We start from the raw sequence: 20,229 nt of genomic DNA on the forward strand, positions 1-20,229 counted from the left end.
AACGTCGATTCTCCTGCTCCTCGGATGCTGCCTGGCCTGCTGCACTTTTCCAGCACCACACTTTTCAACTCTGGTCTCCAGCATCTGCAGTCCTCACTTTCTCCCACCAACAGTAACTCTCATCCACATGGTACAAGGACTAAGGGGCTCAGCTTTAAAGTTTTGGGCAAGAGCTCCTCCAGGGGGAATATGAGGAGAAATTTGTTTTTATATGCAAGTGATAGTGACCAGGATCTTACTAAGAGAAAGTGAGGACTGCAGATGCTGAAGATCAGAGTCAAGAGTGTGGTGCTGGAAAGGCACAGCAGGTCAGGCAGCGTCCGAGAAGCAGGAGAATCGACGCTTTGGGCAAAATCCCTTCATCAGGAATGCCAGAATCTTACTGTCCAAGAGAAGAAATAATCCACAATTTGAAAATGAAGCTGAATGGGAAGGTAGAGGAAATAAACATAAAACTGTAGGGACTGACTGGGTTCCTCCACACAGGGGCACCATCCAAATGAAGGACTAAATGGTCTCTTTCTGTGCTGCAAATAACCCTATGACTCTTGCCGAATCATCAATTTTGTAACAGGCCACTGGAAATGTTCTTGCTCAGCATAAGGTTTAGTCTGGCTTTCTACAGAAGGAAACTAACTCAAAGTTTATTTGGCCAAGGGGAGTGAGACTACTTTTCGAGCTAACTCTCTCTCATGGGGCAATCTCATGGCACCAACTCCTAGAGCTGAATGTTCAAGGAACAACCTTGGGGGGGTTGGTTCGCTCAGAGGTGGCACAGTGGCTCAGTGGTTAGAACTGCTACCTCATAGTGCCAGGGACTTGGATTCAATTCCAGCTTTGGGCGACTGTCTGTGTGGGGTTTGCACATTCTCCCTATATCTGCGTGGGTTTCGTCCGGGTGCTCTGATTTCTTGCCACAGCCCAAAGATGTGCAGGTTAGGTGGATTGGCCATACTGAATTGCCCAGAGTGTGCAGATTAGGTTGCTTTGCTATGTATGTAGGGTTGCAGTGATGGAGTGGGTCTGGATGGAATGCTCTTCAGAGGAGAAAGTGAGGACTGGTGATCAGAGTCGAGAGTGTGGCGCTGGAAAAGCACAGTAGGTCAGGCAGCATCCGAGGAGCAGGAGAATCGACGTTTCGATTCGTGTGGATCCAATGGACTGAATGGCTTCTTCTGCAATGTAGAGATTCTATCGATGGTTTGTGATGCAGAGTGACACGAACAGCATGGGATCTATTCCTGGCATCAGCTGAGGTTACCATGAAACACTCTCCTTCTCAACCTCTCACCTCAGCTGAGGTGTGGGGACCCTCAGTTTAAACCATCACCAGTCAGAGGGAAATGGGTCTGGGTGGGTTACTCTTCGGAGGGTCAGTGCAGACTAGTTGGGCCGAAGGGCCTGTTTCCACACTGTAGGGAATCTAATCTAATCCAATCTCTCTCTCTGATGACAGAACAGCCCAATGGTCTAGTCAGGGCTATTGGGGTGGGGTGAAGATTGAGAAGCAAATGAAAGGTGTGTGGCATAAGAACAAGAGGAGAAGCTTTTTTAACACATCGAGCGGTTAACCTGTGAAATACATTGCCTGTTTGTGAGGTGAAAACAGTCTTTAAAAGAGAATTAGAGAAAAACTTGGAGAAAATGTTTGCAAGGATGGGTTGCATCGGGCAGTGGGACAAACCGGACTGTTATTCAAACGAACGAGCTCATTGGCTGACTCAATCTTCTGTAATATATTTCAGAGTACAACAGGATCTTGATCAGATGGGACAATGGGCTGAAGAGTGGCAGATGGAGTTTAGTTTAGATTAATGTGAGGTACTGCATTTTGGAAAGGCGAATCAGGACTTATATATGTCATGGATCGAGCCAAACCGCTCAAAACATTTCAAGAAGGGAGTCCAAACCCTACCTTTGCTAGTTATTTTAAGCTGGTGTACAGTGGATATTCCAGGAGAGAATCAGCTGGTCAAACTACTTAGTTTTAAGCAAAACATAATTTATTTACAAGAATACCAAAGGAAACACAAAGAACAGAAAACAGAATACTGAATAACTTATCCTATCCGAAAACCCAGCAGACTTTCCCAACTTAATGATGCTGTTCCAAAACACTTGCAACAATCCCCATAAACACCCTTTGGCACAAAAGGTAAAATCAAACAGGTTCTTACAGGAGAGAAGTTAGAGAGAGAGAGAACCAGCCGGGACCTGCTTCTGGGTCCAGCAGCCTGTCTTCACTACTCTTGCTAAAACCAAACCAAACCAGAAAGTAGCTGAGCTGGGAGAATTGACCATTTCCCTTTCATTGTATAAGTTATTTTTTGTTTTAAATTTGAAAGCCTTCTGCCTGAGGCAGTATCTGTTAGCTATAAACAAATTGGCCCTAAAATCCATCCAAACGCAGACTTTTCAGAACCTGTGTCCTTTACTACTTCTCTGAAAAACAAAACCGAGGACAACATAACCTTGTTAAAGGAACAGCTTTGCCACATACACTTAATGGTAAGGTCCTCGGGAGTGTTGCTGAACAAATGAAGTCGGTGTGCAGGTTCATAGCTCCTTGAAAGTGGAGTCGCAGAGAGATAGGATTGTGAAGAAGGTGTTTAGTATGTTTTCCTTTATTGGTCAGAGCACTGAGTATAGGAGTTGGGAGATTATGTTTTGGCTGTATCGGACATTGGTTGGGCCAGTTTTGGAGGGAGGCAATGTTGGCCTCCCTCCTATAGGAAGAATGTGGTGAAACTTGAAAGGGTTCAGAAAATACTCACAAAGAAATTTCCAGGGTTGGAGGTTTTGAGCCATAGGCAGAGGCTCAATAGGCTGGGGCGTAAGAGGCTGAGGGGTGACCTTATAAAGATTTATAAAAGCATGAGGGGCATAGATAAGATAAATAGACAAAGTCTTTTCCCTTGTTGGGGAAGTCCAAAACTAGAGGACATAGGTTTAGGGTGAAAGGGGAAAGATTTAAAAGGGATCTAAGGGGCAACATTTTCATGCAGAGGGTGGTGCGTGTATGGAATGAGCTGCCAGAGGATGTGGTGGAGGCTGGTACAACATTTAAAAGGCATCTGGATAGGTATATGAATAGGAAGGGTTTGGAGGGATATGGGCCTAATGCTGGTAAATGGGACTACATTAGGTTGGGATATCTGGTCAGCATGGACAGGTTGGACTGAAGGGTCTGTTTCCATGCAGTACATCTGTATAACTCTAACTCTCTAACCATATTGCGACATAGAGTAATTGGAAATAGGCCCTTCAGCCCAACTTGTCCATGCGCCTAGTTTTCACAATTGAACTAGTCCTGTTTGCCTGCATTTGCTCCACATTGCTTTAAACTAAAAGCTCACAGCTGCCAGCCCCATTGTAAGACCAGAATATTCAGTATCCTGAGTCCATTCCACCATACCATTAGATCAGGGTAAACCTGTACTGCTGTCTGTTCGCAGGGCAACTAAATGTTGGCAAAGTCAATGCCATCCTGTCCTGTAGAATCATGGAAGCTTAAAGGAGCCCATTCATCCCTTATGTTTGTCCTGGTCACCAATGTGCCATCAAGTCAAATTGCACTCACAATCCATTGGTGATAGGTGAAGGCCAATGACTGATAGCCCCCTCAATTGCATATATAAGTATTTATTTAAAAGTGATGAGGGCTTCTGATTCTGCTGTCCTTTGAAGCAATAAGTTCCAGAGTCCTACCATCCATCAGATGAAAATATTTCCTGCAGGTCTGCTCTTTTGTCAATGAATTTTAAAGCTAGAGCACCTCCCCAGTTACTGATTTTGGGGTGGCACGATGGCTCAGTGTTAGCATTGCTGCCTCACAGCACCAGAGGCCCAGGTTCGATTCTTACCTCGGGTGACCGTGTGGAGTTTGCACATTCTCCCCGTGTCTGCGTGGGTTTCCTCCCACAGTCTAAAGATGCGCAGGTTAAATGAATTGTCTGTGCTAAATTGCCCACAGTGTTCAGGAATGTGTAGGTTAGCTGCATTAGGCAGGGGTAAATGTAGAGGAATGGGTCTGGGTGGGTTACTGTTCCAAGGGTTGGTGTGGACTTGGGCCGAAGGACCTGTTTTCATACTGTAGGGAATCTAATCTAATCTCCAGGGATCCTTAAAGGTTTAATGATCTCAGTACATCTTCCTACAGCCTCCTCCTTACTGATGAAAACAATCCTAGCCTACCCAATCTTGCCAATAACTAGTGTTCTTCCTTCTTGGCAACATCTTGACAGCCGACTTCCTGCATCCTAAGCATAAAGGGAACTGCAGCAGAAGAAGTAAACCGAAGTATAAAATCTTGCCAGCTGAGTTTTGAAATCCTTTAAACATTTATCTTTAGCTGTGTTCGCTGGCTTCTTGGTTCTTTGTGGGAAAAAAACTTTCAAATCCAGATGGTACAGATGAACAAATTTCTGTAATACTGTACATTTTCTGTCATCCAACAAAAAGTAGTAAATTGGCATTAAGCCAACAATAACACTAAGAGCCCATATAATAAGAGCAGGTATCTGTCTCAAACCTGAAACCTAACACCTGACGAATTATTAACTTATATCATTACTCTTTTTGTCTGTAACTGAATGGATATTAGAAAATATCTACAAATCACTCAATTACACTATTGATTCTTTCTAAATCATTTTGTTCACTTCACTGCAGCTCCAAAACAAGCATTAATCATAAAGTAGAAAGTTTTTGAGGCGTCAACTGCACTTAGACAACCTGAAGGAGAGACTGATTCTTAGAATGGTCATAAAATCAAATCTCGTCTCAAAGTTTAACATTTAATGTAAACCATTGGGATATTGAGGAATTAATGAGGAACTGTTTCCAGTGTCAGCTAAATCTGAGGTCACAGAATTTAAAATGACTGGCAAAAGATTCAGAGTTGAATGTTTACATAAAACATCATTGAGAATATGCTTACTGATCAATGTGGAAGTTGATTCATTTTGTAACATTCAAAAGAAAATTGAATATTTATTTGAATGGGCAAAAATATGACAGGGGAGAGACAGGAATTAGATATCTCCTCAAAGAGTCAGATCGGTCTATGATTGTATATTATAACTAATGCAGTATTGAAGGCCTGAATTAGACTCACACTAAAATTCACTTCCAGAGATCCTGTAATCCCCTCTTTCACATACATATGTGCACACATGGGCACACACGCAAGGACACAGACATACACACACACACAGACACATTGACAGACACAAACACTGGCACATACGCACACAAGGACACACACAAACAAAAAAAAATGCACACATAGGTACAAACATGCAGACAGACACACACACACACGTGGGCATATGGATAAACACACACGCAAACAAACATATGCATACACAGACACAGACAGACACAGAAATAAACACACACAAACACACAGATATATGCACATATGGATGCAAACACAGACACACACATGGAGACACAAAGAGAAAGAGGCACATACACACACAAACACATGGACACATTGACACACACACACGGACAAATGCATACACATACAGACACACATCAAGTAGTCCCACATTCCTGAGCATTTTGCCATTGCCCCGCATTTGTTCTCTTTTCATGTGTCCACCTAATTCATTTTTGAAAGATGCCATTGAATCCACCATCTTTCAGGAAGTGCATTCAGGATCATAGCAACTCACTGTGTTAAACAATGATATTCACTTCACTTGATTGTTTTGTGAGACAATCTCCAATCTGTGTCCTCTGGTTATCAAACCCTGTCAGTGAGAATGGGTTTAGTTTAGCTATCTTATTCAGACAGCCTACAATACGGTTCAATGGAAAACTGATACAGTGATGAAGTCAGAGTGTTTAAGCCTCCATTTTGGAAAGATGGGCATCCTGCCCCAACATTCAGAGTGATCTTTAGCACTATATTGGCGTGACAAGGCGCATACAAACATTGCACCCTCTCCTTTCTGACCTGATCTGCTCTGAATGTTTGTAGATTAGTACAGGCTTTTAAAACAACAATTTCTGCCCATTCGTTTTGCTATAACTGAAGGCCTTATTGGACCACCTCAGAGTCAACTGCTCTGTGCAATGCAAAGCAAAGCATTAATAGACCAAAGCAGGCAGACATGATGGGGGTCTCTTCCTCAAAGGATATTGCCTGAACCAGTTGTGTGTTGTCTGTGTTACACTAGTTGAGCAACTATGAAGATCAATTTGTCCTGATGCCAATTACCTCATATTTTTGGAACTAAAGATAGGTTAGCAGAAGAATTGAAGGGTAGTTGAAAAACATATTTTTCCATGCATTATGATGATCTGGAATGATCTGCCTGAAAAGATAACAAAGGAAAAACTGCCAAGGGGTATTAGCTGGAGAGAAGTAGCAAGATGGTATGACACCAGATATACTTTCAAGGAGCCCGTATGGGTGCAATGGGCTGAATAGTCTCCTTGGCTGAGTTGTACGATTCCATGATAGCTCATCATTGTACCATTTCAGCTCACAAACTCTATTCTTGATTGGCATGTGGTTCACAAGTATTCCCATAGCATCCTGACGGAGGTGCCTGGCACAATGGGTCACAATCAGTCGGTGAGGGAGGTGGTACCTATTGGCCCAGGACACCATCTTCCTTTATATCACAGCCTCATTCTAACGAGTGTTATACTCACTGTGTTTTCACCAAGTGCAAGAGGTGGTCCCTGGCTCTGAATCGCAGCAAGTACCGTACTCGGTTCTCGTGATCACTTTGCAATTCCCACTGAAAAGCAATGGAATAGAAATGACCATCAGTAGGATGTACAGTCACAGAGCCAAGCTGAATGCAAACTCTCTCTTGCCAGGACCACTACAATGTGGAGAAACCTTCAAAGGGCCAAACCAGATTCTACACTTCCCAACCCAGTGGAGGCACTGAAACCCTTATTCAGGAACGGCAGTGTGTGTAATGAGATGGCAGGAGCTGTATCATTCCTATACCTTTACTTCACTGTCTGATCAAAGGAAGGCTGTCTGGTGCCATGAAGAGTGAAAGTGACACCTTTGACTGCCCTAGTATGAATGTATCATGGATACAGCCAGTAAACCCTGTGGAACTGGTGAAATCCCAAAGAATTGCTTATGAAAGTCACACCAGCTGCATGTCAAATCAATAGAACACTTTCCAGTTGATAAAGAAAATCCCAGGTGTCACTGCCCTGCCCCTATATCGTTACCTCAAGCTGATCATGCCCTCGCTTTAGTGGATCCCAGCATGGAGGCCAATACCATAATCCCCTGTGCTTGACGGGTCACATCTGTGGGTGAGAGAATGATGTCCAATGCTCTCAATTTCGGGGCATTCCCCACCTGAGAGATGCTATTATGGGTAATCTATTGTGAGATATCGCAAGAAGTCTCAGACCCCTGAAATAAGCCAGACATTGGAAAGTTCAAGGGCAAGGGTTATAGGGAAAAGGCAGGAAAGTGGAGATGAAGATTATTAGATCAGCCATGGTCTCATTGAATGGCAGAATGGAATCAATGGGCTGAATGGCCTGCTTCTGATTCTCTGTCTTATTGCTTCACCGTTCCACTGCACATTGAGACCTCATGGTGCCTTCCAGAGATGCTCTTGGATCAGGCCCTACCTTGAGGCTTTACCCTGATTGCCACAACTGGCATCTGACTATACCTGCTAATGCAACCACTATGTGGTTCAGAATATGGGCAGTTTGACACAGCTCTCTGTCACCTATCCCCCTTTGAGTATATTTTGTCTATGGCCAGTCTAGTGATCATTGGCAGTCTTTACAGAAGCCACAGCTAACAAGATGGTAAGTGCACTCAGTGCAACTACACGCTGGTCAGGAAATATTACATGGACCTCTCAGAATACATCAGCCGCCTACAAAGGTTAATGTCATAGATCATAGAGTAATACAGCACGGAAACAGACCCTTCGGTCTAACCAGTCCACGCTAAACATAATCCAAAACTGTATCATTCCTATACCTTTACTTCACTGTCTGATCAAAGGAAGGCTGTCTGGTGCCATGAAGAGTGAAAGTGACACCTTTGACTGCCCAAGTATGAATGTATCATGGATACAGCCAGTAAACCCTGTGGAACTGGTGAAATCCCAAAGAATTGCTTATGAAAGTCCCACCTGCCTGCTCCTGGCCCATATCCCTCCAAACCTTTCCTTTCTGCACCACAGACTGGCATCACCAGAAGTAGTGGAACTCAATACAACAAGAATATTAATCCTTCACAGCAATTACATTATGTGACAAATGGCCTCAATAAAGATACTGTTACTCAGTCATGCTCATGTCATTTGTCTCCATGCTGTGGGTAACAGGACCTTATCCTTTATGTTGTGCTAAATTGGTTGGAATAATTGTAGATTAGGAGGCAGGAAGATGGGGTACTGGGCTAATGGTCGGATACTTGGTAGTGTGGATGAGCAGAGGGATCTTGGTGTCCATGTACACAGATCTTTGAAAGTTGCCACCCAGGTAAATAGTGCGGTGAAGAAGGCATATGGCGTACTGGCTTTTATTGGTAGAGGAATTGAGTTTCGGAGTCCTGAGGTTATGTTGCAGTTGTATAAGACTCTGGTGCGGCCACATCTGGAGTATTGTGTGCAGTTTTGGTCGCCATACTATAGGAAGGATGTGGAGGCACTGGAACGGGTACAGAGGAGGTTTACCAGGATGTTGCCTGGTATGGTAGGAAGATCGTATGAGGAAAGGCTGAGACACTTGGGGTTGTTTTCATTGGAGAAAAGAAGGTTTAGGGGTGACTTTATAGAGATGTACAAGATGATTAGGGGTTTAGATAGGGTTGACCGTGAGAACCTTTTTCCACGTATGGAGTCAGCTATTACGAGGGGGCATAACTTTAAATTAAGGAGGGGTAGGTATAGGACAGATGTTAGGGGTAGGTTCTTTACTCAGCGAGTCGTGAGTTCATGGAATGCCCTGCCAGTAGCAGTGGTGGACTCTCCCTCATTATGGGCATTTAAGCGGGCATTGGATAGGCATATGGAGGATAGTAGGCTAGTGTAGGTTAGATGGGCTTGGATTGGCGCAACATCGAGGGCCGAAGGGCCTGTACTGCGCTGTATTCTTCTATGTTCTATGTTCTATGTAAGTTTGATGTCTGTAAAATTATAAAATTTTAAAATGTAGAAAGCGTTGCTTTGTCCCTTTAAAAGATCATATGCTTTTTCTGTGCTTAGAGATTTAAAATGGATGCCTGTGAGCAGCAGCTTGAAAGTTTATGAGTACACAGACAGCACCCAAATTGAAACTTTCATATCAAAAGGCTGTACAGTTAGCAGGGCAAGATGTAGTTTCTACCAAGACAACAGGCTTTGAATTTCGTCAATTAATTTGCACCATGTACTTAGATACTAAAAACCTATTAAATTTAAATCTGATGGTTTTGACAACATAGGACTAATACTATTGTAAGAAGTATTGATACGTCATCATGGGTATAAAAGAATTGGGCTGTTGGACAAAGACCCCAGAGCAAGCTGCCATCTGCCAGAGTTACCGATCCTCAGCTCTCTCTCTCTCGAGACAATCACTGGCTCTCACAGCCTCCACTATGTCTACGAGAAAACACCATCTAAATAACAACGGTACCAATAACAGAGGAGGCATTCCTGATGGAAGAAACAACAGAGAAGGCATTCCTGACAGGAGGACCAACAGAGAAGACACAGAACATTCCAGAAGACTCATAACCTGGCTGTAATTCTGATAGACTAAATTGTATTTTTTTTAATAAGTGGGTGGGATTTGTATTTATTGGAGCAGCATACCATTAGAGTATTGTTTTATTTGGAAATAGTAGTTAGAAGGGATTTATTTGGTTTGTTAATAGTTTAGTTAATTTGTTCACTGTTAGTTAGATAAATTGTTATTTGTTGATTTTAAAGGGAGTGTCATGAATTTATGTTACTCAACCACTAGAAGTTGCTGAAAAGCCCACTTTTCACACTCCTTTTACAGATATAGGGCAAGATTCTCCTCTTTGGGTGTTTCGGTTTTTGTTCTCGGCGGGGGGTGGGGGGGGGGGCAACTAGTGCTTTATAACATTTATGTAGTTCCCCAATTTCCCCATAAATGAACATAAATTCAGCACAGGAACAGGCCCTTCAGTCCACCACATCTATGATAATGCACCTCAACCACAGCTTGTGTAAGCAAGTTCCCCATTCTCCCTCCTTTTTCTGGTAAAAGACCTGTCTTGAATTTTTAATCAGATATATCATCGACAACCTTACGCTGATGATGTACAAGTGTAGACATCTTCACTACACTTCAGACTAAAAATAAATTTTAAAATGAGCTCACCAATTACTGAAGTCAACAGGTTTTAATGACTCAGATCAGTGATTGGGAAACTCTTTATTGCATAAACTCCACTGAGGGATGTGGCAAGGTGCAACTTGAACGCAAGTTTTTCTTAGTATTTTCTCTGCTTTAGTCACAAGCTCCAACCTGCTGCTCAGTGCCAACAACACTCATTGTTGTCTGTCACAATACATTTAAGAAGATAATCTCTGGAATAGTCTGGGGGTCCTGCACGTGCGAATCTCATTTTCAGCCTATTTCTGGGATTGTCACTGGATGGAGATGAGGGGAAATGGAAAAGAAACCTGCAGGACCAGCAGGGAAAGTTGGATTGAGTTGTGTCAGCTGTGGCTTAGTTGGTAGCTCTCTCACCTCTAAGTCATAAGGTTTCAAGGCCACATATCACTTCAGGGGGCATGCAGAGGTGCTTTTCTGCTTGGGTGGAGGTGCATTTCAGGAGTTCACACAAAGCAAAGAAATACAGAACTAATGGAAAGCCACAGGCCTTTGAATGTCCACAGCTCCAAGATGGTAATAGGACAGTTGATTAAGAAAGTATCTGGAATAATTTCCTTTCTTAGCTGAGAAACAGAATATAACAGCAAGGATCCATAGAGTTCAGAACTAGAGGGCATCTGTTTATGGTGAGAGGGAAAAGATTTAAAAGGGACCTAAGAGGCAACTTTTTCACACAGAGGGTGCTCCGTGTATGGAATGAGCTGCCAGAGGAAGTGTTGGAGGCTGGTATAATTACAGCATTTGAAAGGCATCTGGATGGGTATATGAATAGGAAAGGTTTAGAGGGATATGGCCAAGTGCTGGCAAATGGGACTAGATTAGGTTAGAACATCTGGTCAATATGGACGAATTGGACTGTAAAGTCTGTTTATGTGCTGTACATCTCTATGATTCTATGACCCTGTAACTTGAATACTCTCTGGTCATTTCATTAGAGTTGCAACAGAGAGGGTACAAATGGGGTTAAAGGAGATGTAGCCAGGAAATGAAAAATGCTACTTTAAGGAGAGATTAAGTAGAATCCCAGAATCTCTACAGTGTGAAAGCGAGCCATTTTGCCCAAGGAGTCCACACAAACCCTCCGAAGGGTGTCCTATCCAGATGCATTGTCCCATCCTATCCCTGTAACCCCACATTTCCAATGGCCAATCCACCTAACCTACGCACTCCTGAACACTATGGGAAATTTAGCATGGCCAATTCACCTAACGTACGCATTCCTGAACACTTTGGGCAATTTAGCATGGCCAATCCACCTAACCTTTGGACTGTGGGAGGAAACTGGAGCACCCGGAGGAGCCCATGCAGACAAATGTAGAGACATGTGCAAACTCCACATATCTCCACATGTGCAAATGCCTCATTATAGGAAGGATGTAAATTCTTTAGCGAGGGTGCAGCAGAGATTTACCAGGATCCTGACTGGATTGGAGGGCTTTCTTATGAAGAGAAGTTGAATGAGCTCGGCTTTTCACACTGGAGAGAAGACTGAAGAGAGGTGACTTGACAGAGGTGTACAAGGTAATGAGAGGCTTAGATAGAGTAGATAGCCAGAGACTTTTCCCAGGGTAGAAGTGGCTGTCACATAGGGTCATAATTTCAAGGTGATTGGAGGAAGGTATAGGGGTGATGTCAGAGGTAAGTTCTTTACACAGAGAGTGGTGGGTGCGTGGAATGCACTGCCAGCATTGATAGTAATGTCAGAGACATTAGGGACATTTAAGTGATTGCTGGACAAGCACATGGACTGCAGTAAATTGAGGAATGTGTAGGTTAGGTTGATCCTAGATTAAGATAAATGTTTGGTACAACATCGTGGGCCGAAGGGCCTGTACTGCGTTGTACTGTTCCATGTTCTACACAAACAGCCACCTGAGGCTAGAATTGAAATTGGGTCCCTGACACTGTGAGGGAGCAGTGCTAACCATTGAGTCATTATGCCACCCCATTGGCTGGGGTTGTTCTTCTGGGAGGAGAGCACTGTCACTCAGAGGATTCCATGCATTCCGATTGGTCGGTCAACTCATTGGTGGCCAGTTCTGCAAGTCTCTGGCCACGTATGGACCGTGCAGACCCATTCAGAGGCGAGCAGAATTACAGGGAACATAGGCTTGCAAACAGACAACCTCACCTCTGTGACATTCTTTGATGGCAGACTCAAGGGTTCAGTTAGTTTCCTTGCGATGGCAATTTCATGGGAATGCATGGAGCGGCTATTTGAGGTCTGCAAGCAGCAGCTTCCTGAAAGGAAGAAGTCAAGGTTATAAAAGCTGGAAAACAACAACACGTAACTGAGATACTGGGCTGAACACACCCAGATGTACCCAAAGGCAAATCTGATGCAGTTCCAAGTGAAACACAGCAGACCTTGATCAATATGGATAGCAGCTGATTTGCAGAATCAGAGGCAGCAGATCCCAATATTAACTCCTAATGCTGGGCTCAGCCATAGAGTTAAACATAAAATCAGACTTCAATTAGCACACGAGAAATTGAGAGCGAGGTGTGTACTGTATTAAACAGTCGCTGGCCAGTTTCACACAGCTTATGAAACTAGCAGCAAAATGTAACTATGCGCTCTAGAAGTCCAGGAAAGTTCATGCAGGATGTTCATAGTGGCCATTCAAAGGTGCCTTTGACCTGTTATGTCGCAATCATGGCCTATCTCACTAGCTCCTGTCATGATTGGAAATAATGCCATCTCCAACCTGCAGTCTGGCCCCTCCTGTTTGGCAAGAATGAATTCCCCATGATCTATGGTCATGGATGTAACTGCTTCTTTTTCCCATTCAGTCTGTCAGTTTGACCAGTCGCCAGGTAAGAATTGGCTAAATGTAAGAAAGTCATAAACCGAGTGTGTCTGCTGGGTCCCCGACCATGACAGATTTCTCCCTTACACAACTGCGCTTCCCTGGACAATCCCCATTTTTTTGTAAGTGCAGCAGAGTAGGAAGCCATTCGGCCCATTACACCTGTGCCAGCTCTTCGGAAGAGATATGCTGTCAGTCTTCATTTTCAGAGAACAGCCTTTCAAACTCTCCCTCTCGTTTTCTCTCTCTCCAACAATTCGCACAAAAGAACAAAAAAGCAGGGAAATAAATTGCTGTGCTACTTTTAGCAAAGTCATTAAACAACTTTTATCTACAAACTGTTGCGTCATTGCATTTCTACAGAAGCTTTTCCTGATAATCTGCCGTGTGATCTTTGAAATGAAAGTGTTCAGCTTGATTTCTCAATCACAGTAAGACAGTGAGTGAGCTCAGGGCATCGAGCGAAGGGTTCAAGAACAAGAAGGCACAGATTTAACCAATAAAGTGACAACAGCACTATGAGTTAAAAATCAAGGTTTAGAGTGCATCGCACAGATGTGTGATCAGGCCAGGTTCAACCAAAGCATGTAAGAGCATGATATTTGAAAAGGAGCAGTGTATAGGCTATGGAAGAGAAGGCAGGAAAAGTCACGTTGAGTGAAATACTCATTCGGAGGACTGGAGCAGACATAGAGTCATAGAGTTAAACAGGTTTACAGCATGGAAACTGGCCCTTTGGCCCAACTTGCCAATGCTACTCACAATTTAAACTAGCCCCATTTGCCTGACCCATATCCCTCCATATTTATTCTGTATTAAAGTTTTTAAATGACAACATTGTACTACCTCTGGCAACCTGTTTCAGATACTTACCACCCTCTGCGTGAAAACAATTGCCCAATGAATTATTTTGAATCTCTCCTCTCTCATCTTAAACCTTTGCCCTCTAGTTTTAGACTTACCTACCATGGGGAAAAGCTGCTGGTAACATACCTTATTTATGCCTCTCATGATTTTATAGACATCTATGAGATCACCCGTCAGTCTCCTGGGCTCCAGGGAAAAATGTCCCAAGCTATCCAAGCTTTTCTTATAACTCAAATCTTCCAGTCCAAGTCGCATTCCAATAAATCTTTTATAAGACCATAAGACATAGGAGTGGAAGTAAGGCTATTCGGCCCATCGAGTCCACTCCGCCATTCAATCATGGCTGATGGGCATTTCAACTCCACTTACCCGCATTCTCCCCGTAGCCCTTAGTTCCTTGTGACATCAAGAATTTATCAATCTCTGCCTTGAAGACATTTAGCGTCCCGGCCTCCACTGCAATCCGCGGCAATGAATTCTACAGGCCCACCACTCTCTAGCTAAAGAAATGTCTCCGCATTTCTGTTCTGAATTTACCCCCTCTAATTCTAAGGCTGTGTCCACGGGTCCTAGTCTCCTCGCCTAATGGAAACAATTTCCTAGCGTCCACTCTCTCCAAGCCATGTATTATCTTGTAAGTTTCTATTAGATCTCCTCTTAATCTTCTAAACTCCAATGAATACAATCCCAGGATCCTCAGCCGTTCCTCATATGTTAGACCTACCATTCCAGGGATCATCCGTGTGAATCTCCGCTGGACACGCTCCAGTACCAGTATGTCCTTCCTGAGGTGTGGGGACCAAAACTGGACACAGTACTCCAAATGGGGCCTAACCAGAGCTTTATAAAGTCTCAGTAGCACAACGGTGCTTTTATATTCCAACCCTCTTGAGATAAATGACAGCGTTGCATTTGCTTTCTTAATCACGGACTCAACCTGCATGTTTACCTTTAGAGAATCCTCGACTAGCACTCCCAGATCCCTTAGTACTTTGGCTTTATGAATTTTCTCACCATTTAGAAAGTAGTCCATGCTTGTATTCTTTTTTCCAAAGTTATTCAGCAGAAGCCAAACCACCACAATCTTTTATGTACTCTTTCTCGTTCAATAATACCCCTACTATAGAATACACCAGAACTGCACACAGTACCGCAAATGTGACCTCATTTGCGTCTTATGCAACAGCAACAAAATATCCTAATTCTTATACGTGAGGGGCTTAAAGGCCTCCTGTAATAATTCCATGCTCCTAGACCATAACTTAAATACAGTCTTGCTTACAAATCAGAAAAAATAAACATTAAATTAAGGTTACAGAGAGTGGTGAACTCGGTCCGAACAAAATGGGGGCAGCACAGTGGCTCAGTGTTTAACAATGTTGCCTCACAGCATCAGGGTCCCAGGTTCGATTCCAGCCTCGGGCGACTGTCTGTGTGGAGTTTGCACATTCTCCCCACGTCTGCATGGGTTTCCTCCGGGTGCTCCCACAGTCCATGTGCAGGTCAGGTGAATTGGCCGTGCTAAATTGCTCACACTGTTAGGCGCATTAGAGGGAAATGGGTCAGGGTGGGTTACTCTTCGGAGGATCAGTGTGGACTTGTTGAGCTGAATGGCCTGTTCCCACACTGTAGGGAACCTAATCTAATCTCAAAGGCCAACCTCCCATCTATAGAATCCATCTACCAGGCCTGCTGTCAAGGAAAGGTCACCAGCATTCTCAAAGATCTATCCCACTCTGGCAATGTTTTGCTACAACGTCTACCATTGGGAAGAAGGTACAGAAGCCTGAACACACACACCAGCCGGTTTCGAAACAGTTTCTACCCTACTGTTGTTAGAATACTGAATGGACTGATAAACCCTTAACATTCGCCTGTACCTGTGTTTTTGTTTTTGCCGCTGTGTACATATTATTTACTATCTATGCTATTTAACTCTGTGATCTGCCTGTATTGCTCGCAAGACAAAGCTTTTCACTGTGCCTCGGTACACGTGACAATAAATTCAATTCAATTCAAGGAATTTCATTATTAGGGAGAGTTTGTTGCTTTTCCCATATCGGATCAATTTCAAAATAAAGCTGCTGCCATCAGACTTCAAAAATAATTCTGAAGAATTGATTTTCAAAGGAGTTAACAATTAATTCTAATCAAATATTAATAACAGAAACTTAATTCAAAAGTGCAAATCCACACAATCCTCATCTTTCCTGACGATGTGCCAAACAGTTATTCAGCAGAAACCAAACCACCCCAACCTTTTAGTCAATATTTTCTTCAAGGTAAGCAGTTTTCTGGAATAAGCTTGAATGTATAGTTTAAAATAATTGGTGGAAGAAGTAGAGGTAAATTCCATCTTTTTCAAACACACAAAGTTGGAACAACCTACCTAAAAAAGATGGTGAAATCAGGTACCAAAATAAAACTTGGAAAATGTCTTGGAGCATGTGCTTGAAGAGGATTACTTTGCAGTGTTCTGGGTAAAACTGATAGTGCATGAAGCTAAAAAGGACAGTTCCTTCAAAGGATCACAGAAACAGGCCTCCTTCTGTGCTTTAAGTTTCTCCTGCGTCTGGCTCTTCCGATTTCATTCAATTTTGAATATGAGAACATATTTTCATATGTCAAGAGTTTATTAAAAATTGAGAATTAAACCCATATTAATAAACTGCAGAGCTTTATGATCTTGAATAAGTCTTTTAATCTATCTAATAACACTTTAGATAAGGTTAATATTCTATGCACATTGAAACAAAAGAGATATGGCAATCATAAAATCAGTGGAAAAGAATGGACTGGGGATTTATTAATACCATGCAGTTTGCTCGAAATAATTTCCGTTTAAATAAGAAAAGACTGTTGTTGTTCCCTTCTACAGGAAAATTGAGTGAAACCCCAGAATATGAAAGATTTTTAACATGCTAATTTTGATTGCTTTTTTGCGTGCAGTATTACTTTGCTGCTCATTAATAAGTGTACTCTCCATATCCACACTTTCTTGTAACTCGTTAAAAAGTTGTGGTGGTTTGGTTTCATGTTGCAGTTCTAACATAGTTGCACCCTCTTTTCTTTTATGGATGTTAATTAACACATTTTCAAACTTCCGAAAGGATATTGCATATACATTGTTGTTTTCTCCTTTCTAGCAGCAATTAGAAACTGTAGTGTCTATTCCGTCAACCGTAGGTTTCTGCAAAGGTCGATGTTTCCCTGAAATAGAACATTCTAATGTCGGGCAAGTTTGCATCCTGCCTAAAACAATTAACAATATGACCAATCTTCGTGTCATCCACAAACTTACTTACTTATCAACCCCTCCACATTTTCTTTAACTTTGTTTTTATATATACCTATCATGAACAATAGGGGACCAGCAATAAAACGTGAATTTTCTCTGCATTTGACAAGAGTGCTATATCATAGAGTCATAGAGATGTACAGCATGGAAACAGTTAAAATCACACAATACGAGGTTATAGTCTAACAGGTTGAATTGGAAGCACACTAGCATTCGGAGCGACGCTCCTTCATCAGGTGATTGTGGAGGGCTCAGTCCTAACGCACAGAATTTATAGCAAACATTTACAGTGTGATGTAACTGAAATTATACATTGAAAAATTGATTATCTGTTAAGCCTTTCATCTGTTAGAATACAGTGATAGTTTCACTTCTTTCATGTGTAAATCACAAAACCTTTTTTAAAAAAAAGTTGCATTCTCGGGTTAGCTGTTAACAATGGTGATAGCTGGACAATATGTTGAAGGTGTTAGCCCCCTGTGTTCTCTGTCTATGCCACGATGTTTAGATTGATTCTAATCTAAAAAGTGAGATAATGGAGTTTTACATAAATTGATGCAGTTTTTGAGCATGGAAACAGACCAACTCGCCCATGCTGACTAGGTATACTAAAATAACTTAGTCCTCAAATAAATGAGTTAAAATCGTCACTAAACTTGCAAATAAGGAATACGCACTAGGATGTTGAAATATTTGCCACTCAGATCAATATCATGTTTATGGCTGATTTTGTACAAAAAACAAAGAACAGTACAGCATAGGAACAGGCACTTCCACTTACCAAGCCTGCACCAACTCCTGATGCCTTTCTAAATTAAAATCCATTTGCCTTTACATGGTCCATATCCCTCTATTCCCTAATGAATCTGTCAAGATACCTTTTAAACATTGCTGTTGTCTCTGTTTCTAACACCCACTGTAGCAGAGTATTCCAGGCACTTACCACCCTCTTTGTAAAAAAAGACTTGTCTCACACATCTCCTTTAAACTTAAACCAACATTACTGAGTAATTGAAATTTCTACCTTAGGAGAAAGACTCTGACTATCCACTCAATCTGCCTCTCATAATTTCGAAAACTTCTATCAGGTCACTCCTCAGCCTCCGACGTTCAAGTGGAAACAAAGCTAGTTTGTCCAATCTCTTCTCATAGCTAATACAAGGCTATCAGATTGTCATGTAACCTTAAACTCTAATAAATTTGGATACACACATACAAATGAAAACGGCATCCAAAAGCAATATTTGTTCACTTTTTAACATGATACAGCTTAGATTTCTAGACTTTTGCAGAACTGCCATCCTACGTAAGGCAGTGTTCAATCCAACCTTCTAATACAGTGAAAATTTCACTCAGTTGTTACTGATTGGGGAACTTCATGAATTGTATCAGTGATCCAGACCACAGAAATATGATCTGCAGGAACTATGATTTCATGTGCCATTTACTGGTCACTTCTCTCGTGCATATGTTTATGGTTATTACAGCTTAAAGTTTCATAGGAACTTCATAACCAGTAAAATTGTAAGGATGATTGAGCATTCAATTGTAAGAACAACAACATGTGTCCCAGCCTTCACAAGGAAGCCCAGAGAGGACTACTCCTGGCCTCAAGGTGAAGCCCAGTGTGTGCTCCCTGCTTTAGAAAGACTGTAATGCTGAACTTTTACCTTTATTTCTCTAAGTTATACCTAAGATTTTGTACCTAGGATGATTAGATTCCTCACAGTATGGAGATAGACCCTTCAGACCAACAAGTCTACACCAACCCTCCAAGGAGTAAACCACTCAGACCCATTCCCTACATTACCCCTAGCTAATGCACCGAACACAATGGGCAATTTAACATGGCCAATTCATCTGATCTGCACATCTTTGGATTGTGGGAGGAAATCCACGCATACATGGGGAGAATGTGCAAACTCCACACAGACAGTTGCCCAAGGCTGGGAATCAAACCCAGGTCTGAAAATGTGTTGCTGGAAAAGCGCAGCAGGTCAGGCAGCATCCAAGGAACAGGAGAATCGACGTTTCGGGCATAAGCACTCCTGAAGAAGGGCTTATGCCCGAAACGTCGATTCTCCTGTTCCTTGGATGCTGCTTGACCTGCTGCGCTTTTCCAGCAACATATTTTCAGCTCTGATCTCCAGCATCTGCAGTCCTCACTTTCTCCTCGAAGAATCAAACCCAGGTCCCTGGCGCTGTGAGGCAGCAGTGCTAACCACTGAGCCACCGTGCCATCCCAAGTGATACTTGAATTGGTGACTTTGTATGCTTTTCTCTCTACTCCTGTAACCCCGTACTTGAGTACATGTGATAATAAACCTAATTTCTATTCTAACAAGAGCAATATAGTATGAACAATACAGAAGTGTGGCTGAAATTAGAACAAGATTAAGTGTCAAAAATCAATTTTTACAACAATGCCCTAACCATCAAACGATCATTCTGGATATATTATATGTACAATAATGGCAATAATATACAATAATAATATTGTATATATGATATACAGTACTCTGGTTACAACACAGATCCACTTACGCATTGCTTTGAATGCAAAATAATAATTTCAAAGCCATAACTCTACATTTTGTTTAGATTAGATTAGATTCTCTACAGTGTGGAAACAGGCCCTTCGGCTCAACAAGTCCACACCGTCCCTCTGAAGAGAAACTCACGCAAACTCATTCCCCTACACTATATTTACCCCTGACACTGAGGGCAATTTAGCACGGCCAATTCACCTGACCTGCACATCTTTTGGTATGTGGGAGGAAACCAGAGCACCTGGAGGAAACCCATGCAGACATGGAGAGAATGTGCAAACTCCACATGGCAGGCGGGAATCGAATCCAGAAACCTGGTGCTGTGAGGCAGCAGTGCTAA

The 20,229-nt window shown here is 42.4% G+C and overlaps 1 protein-coding gene across 2 annotated transcripts in view; it reads right to left on the reverse strand.

Annotated features, from left to right (window-relative positions):
• The window catches only part of LOC122555231 (disintegrin and metalloproteinase domain-containing protein 12-like), a 71,745-nt gene that overhangs the window by 38,902 nt on the left and 12,614 nt on the right, over nt 1–20,229 (reverse strand). For both annotated transcript variants that reach the window (XM_087996149.1, XM_043701013.2), the window contains exons 2-3: nt 12,497–12,606; nt 6,670–6,758 (exon numbers count right to left, since the gene is read on the reverse strand). In XM_087996149.1, the coding sequence (XP_087852275.1) occupies nt 6,670–6,758; nt 12,497–12,571 (164 nt within the window). In that variant the 5' untranslated portion in view covers nt 12,572–12,606. The remainder of the gene's footprint in view (nt 1–6,669; nt 6,759–12,496; nt 12,607–20,229) is intronic.

The sequence above is a fragment of the Chiloscyllium plagiosum genome, unplaced genomic scaffold (assembly GCF_037043375.1).
Source record: "Chiloscyllium plagiosum isolate Xiang-an unplaced genomic scaffold, Cpla_swu_hap1 HiC_scaffold_1, whole genome shotgun sequence".
Classification (NCBI taxonomy): Eukaryota; Metazoa; Chordata; class Chondrichthyes; order Orectolobiformes; family Hemiscylliidae; genus Chiloscyllium; species Chiloscyllium plagiosum.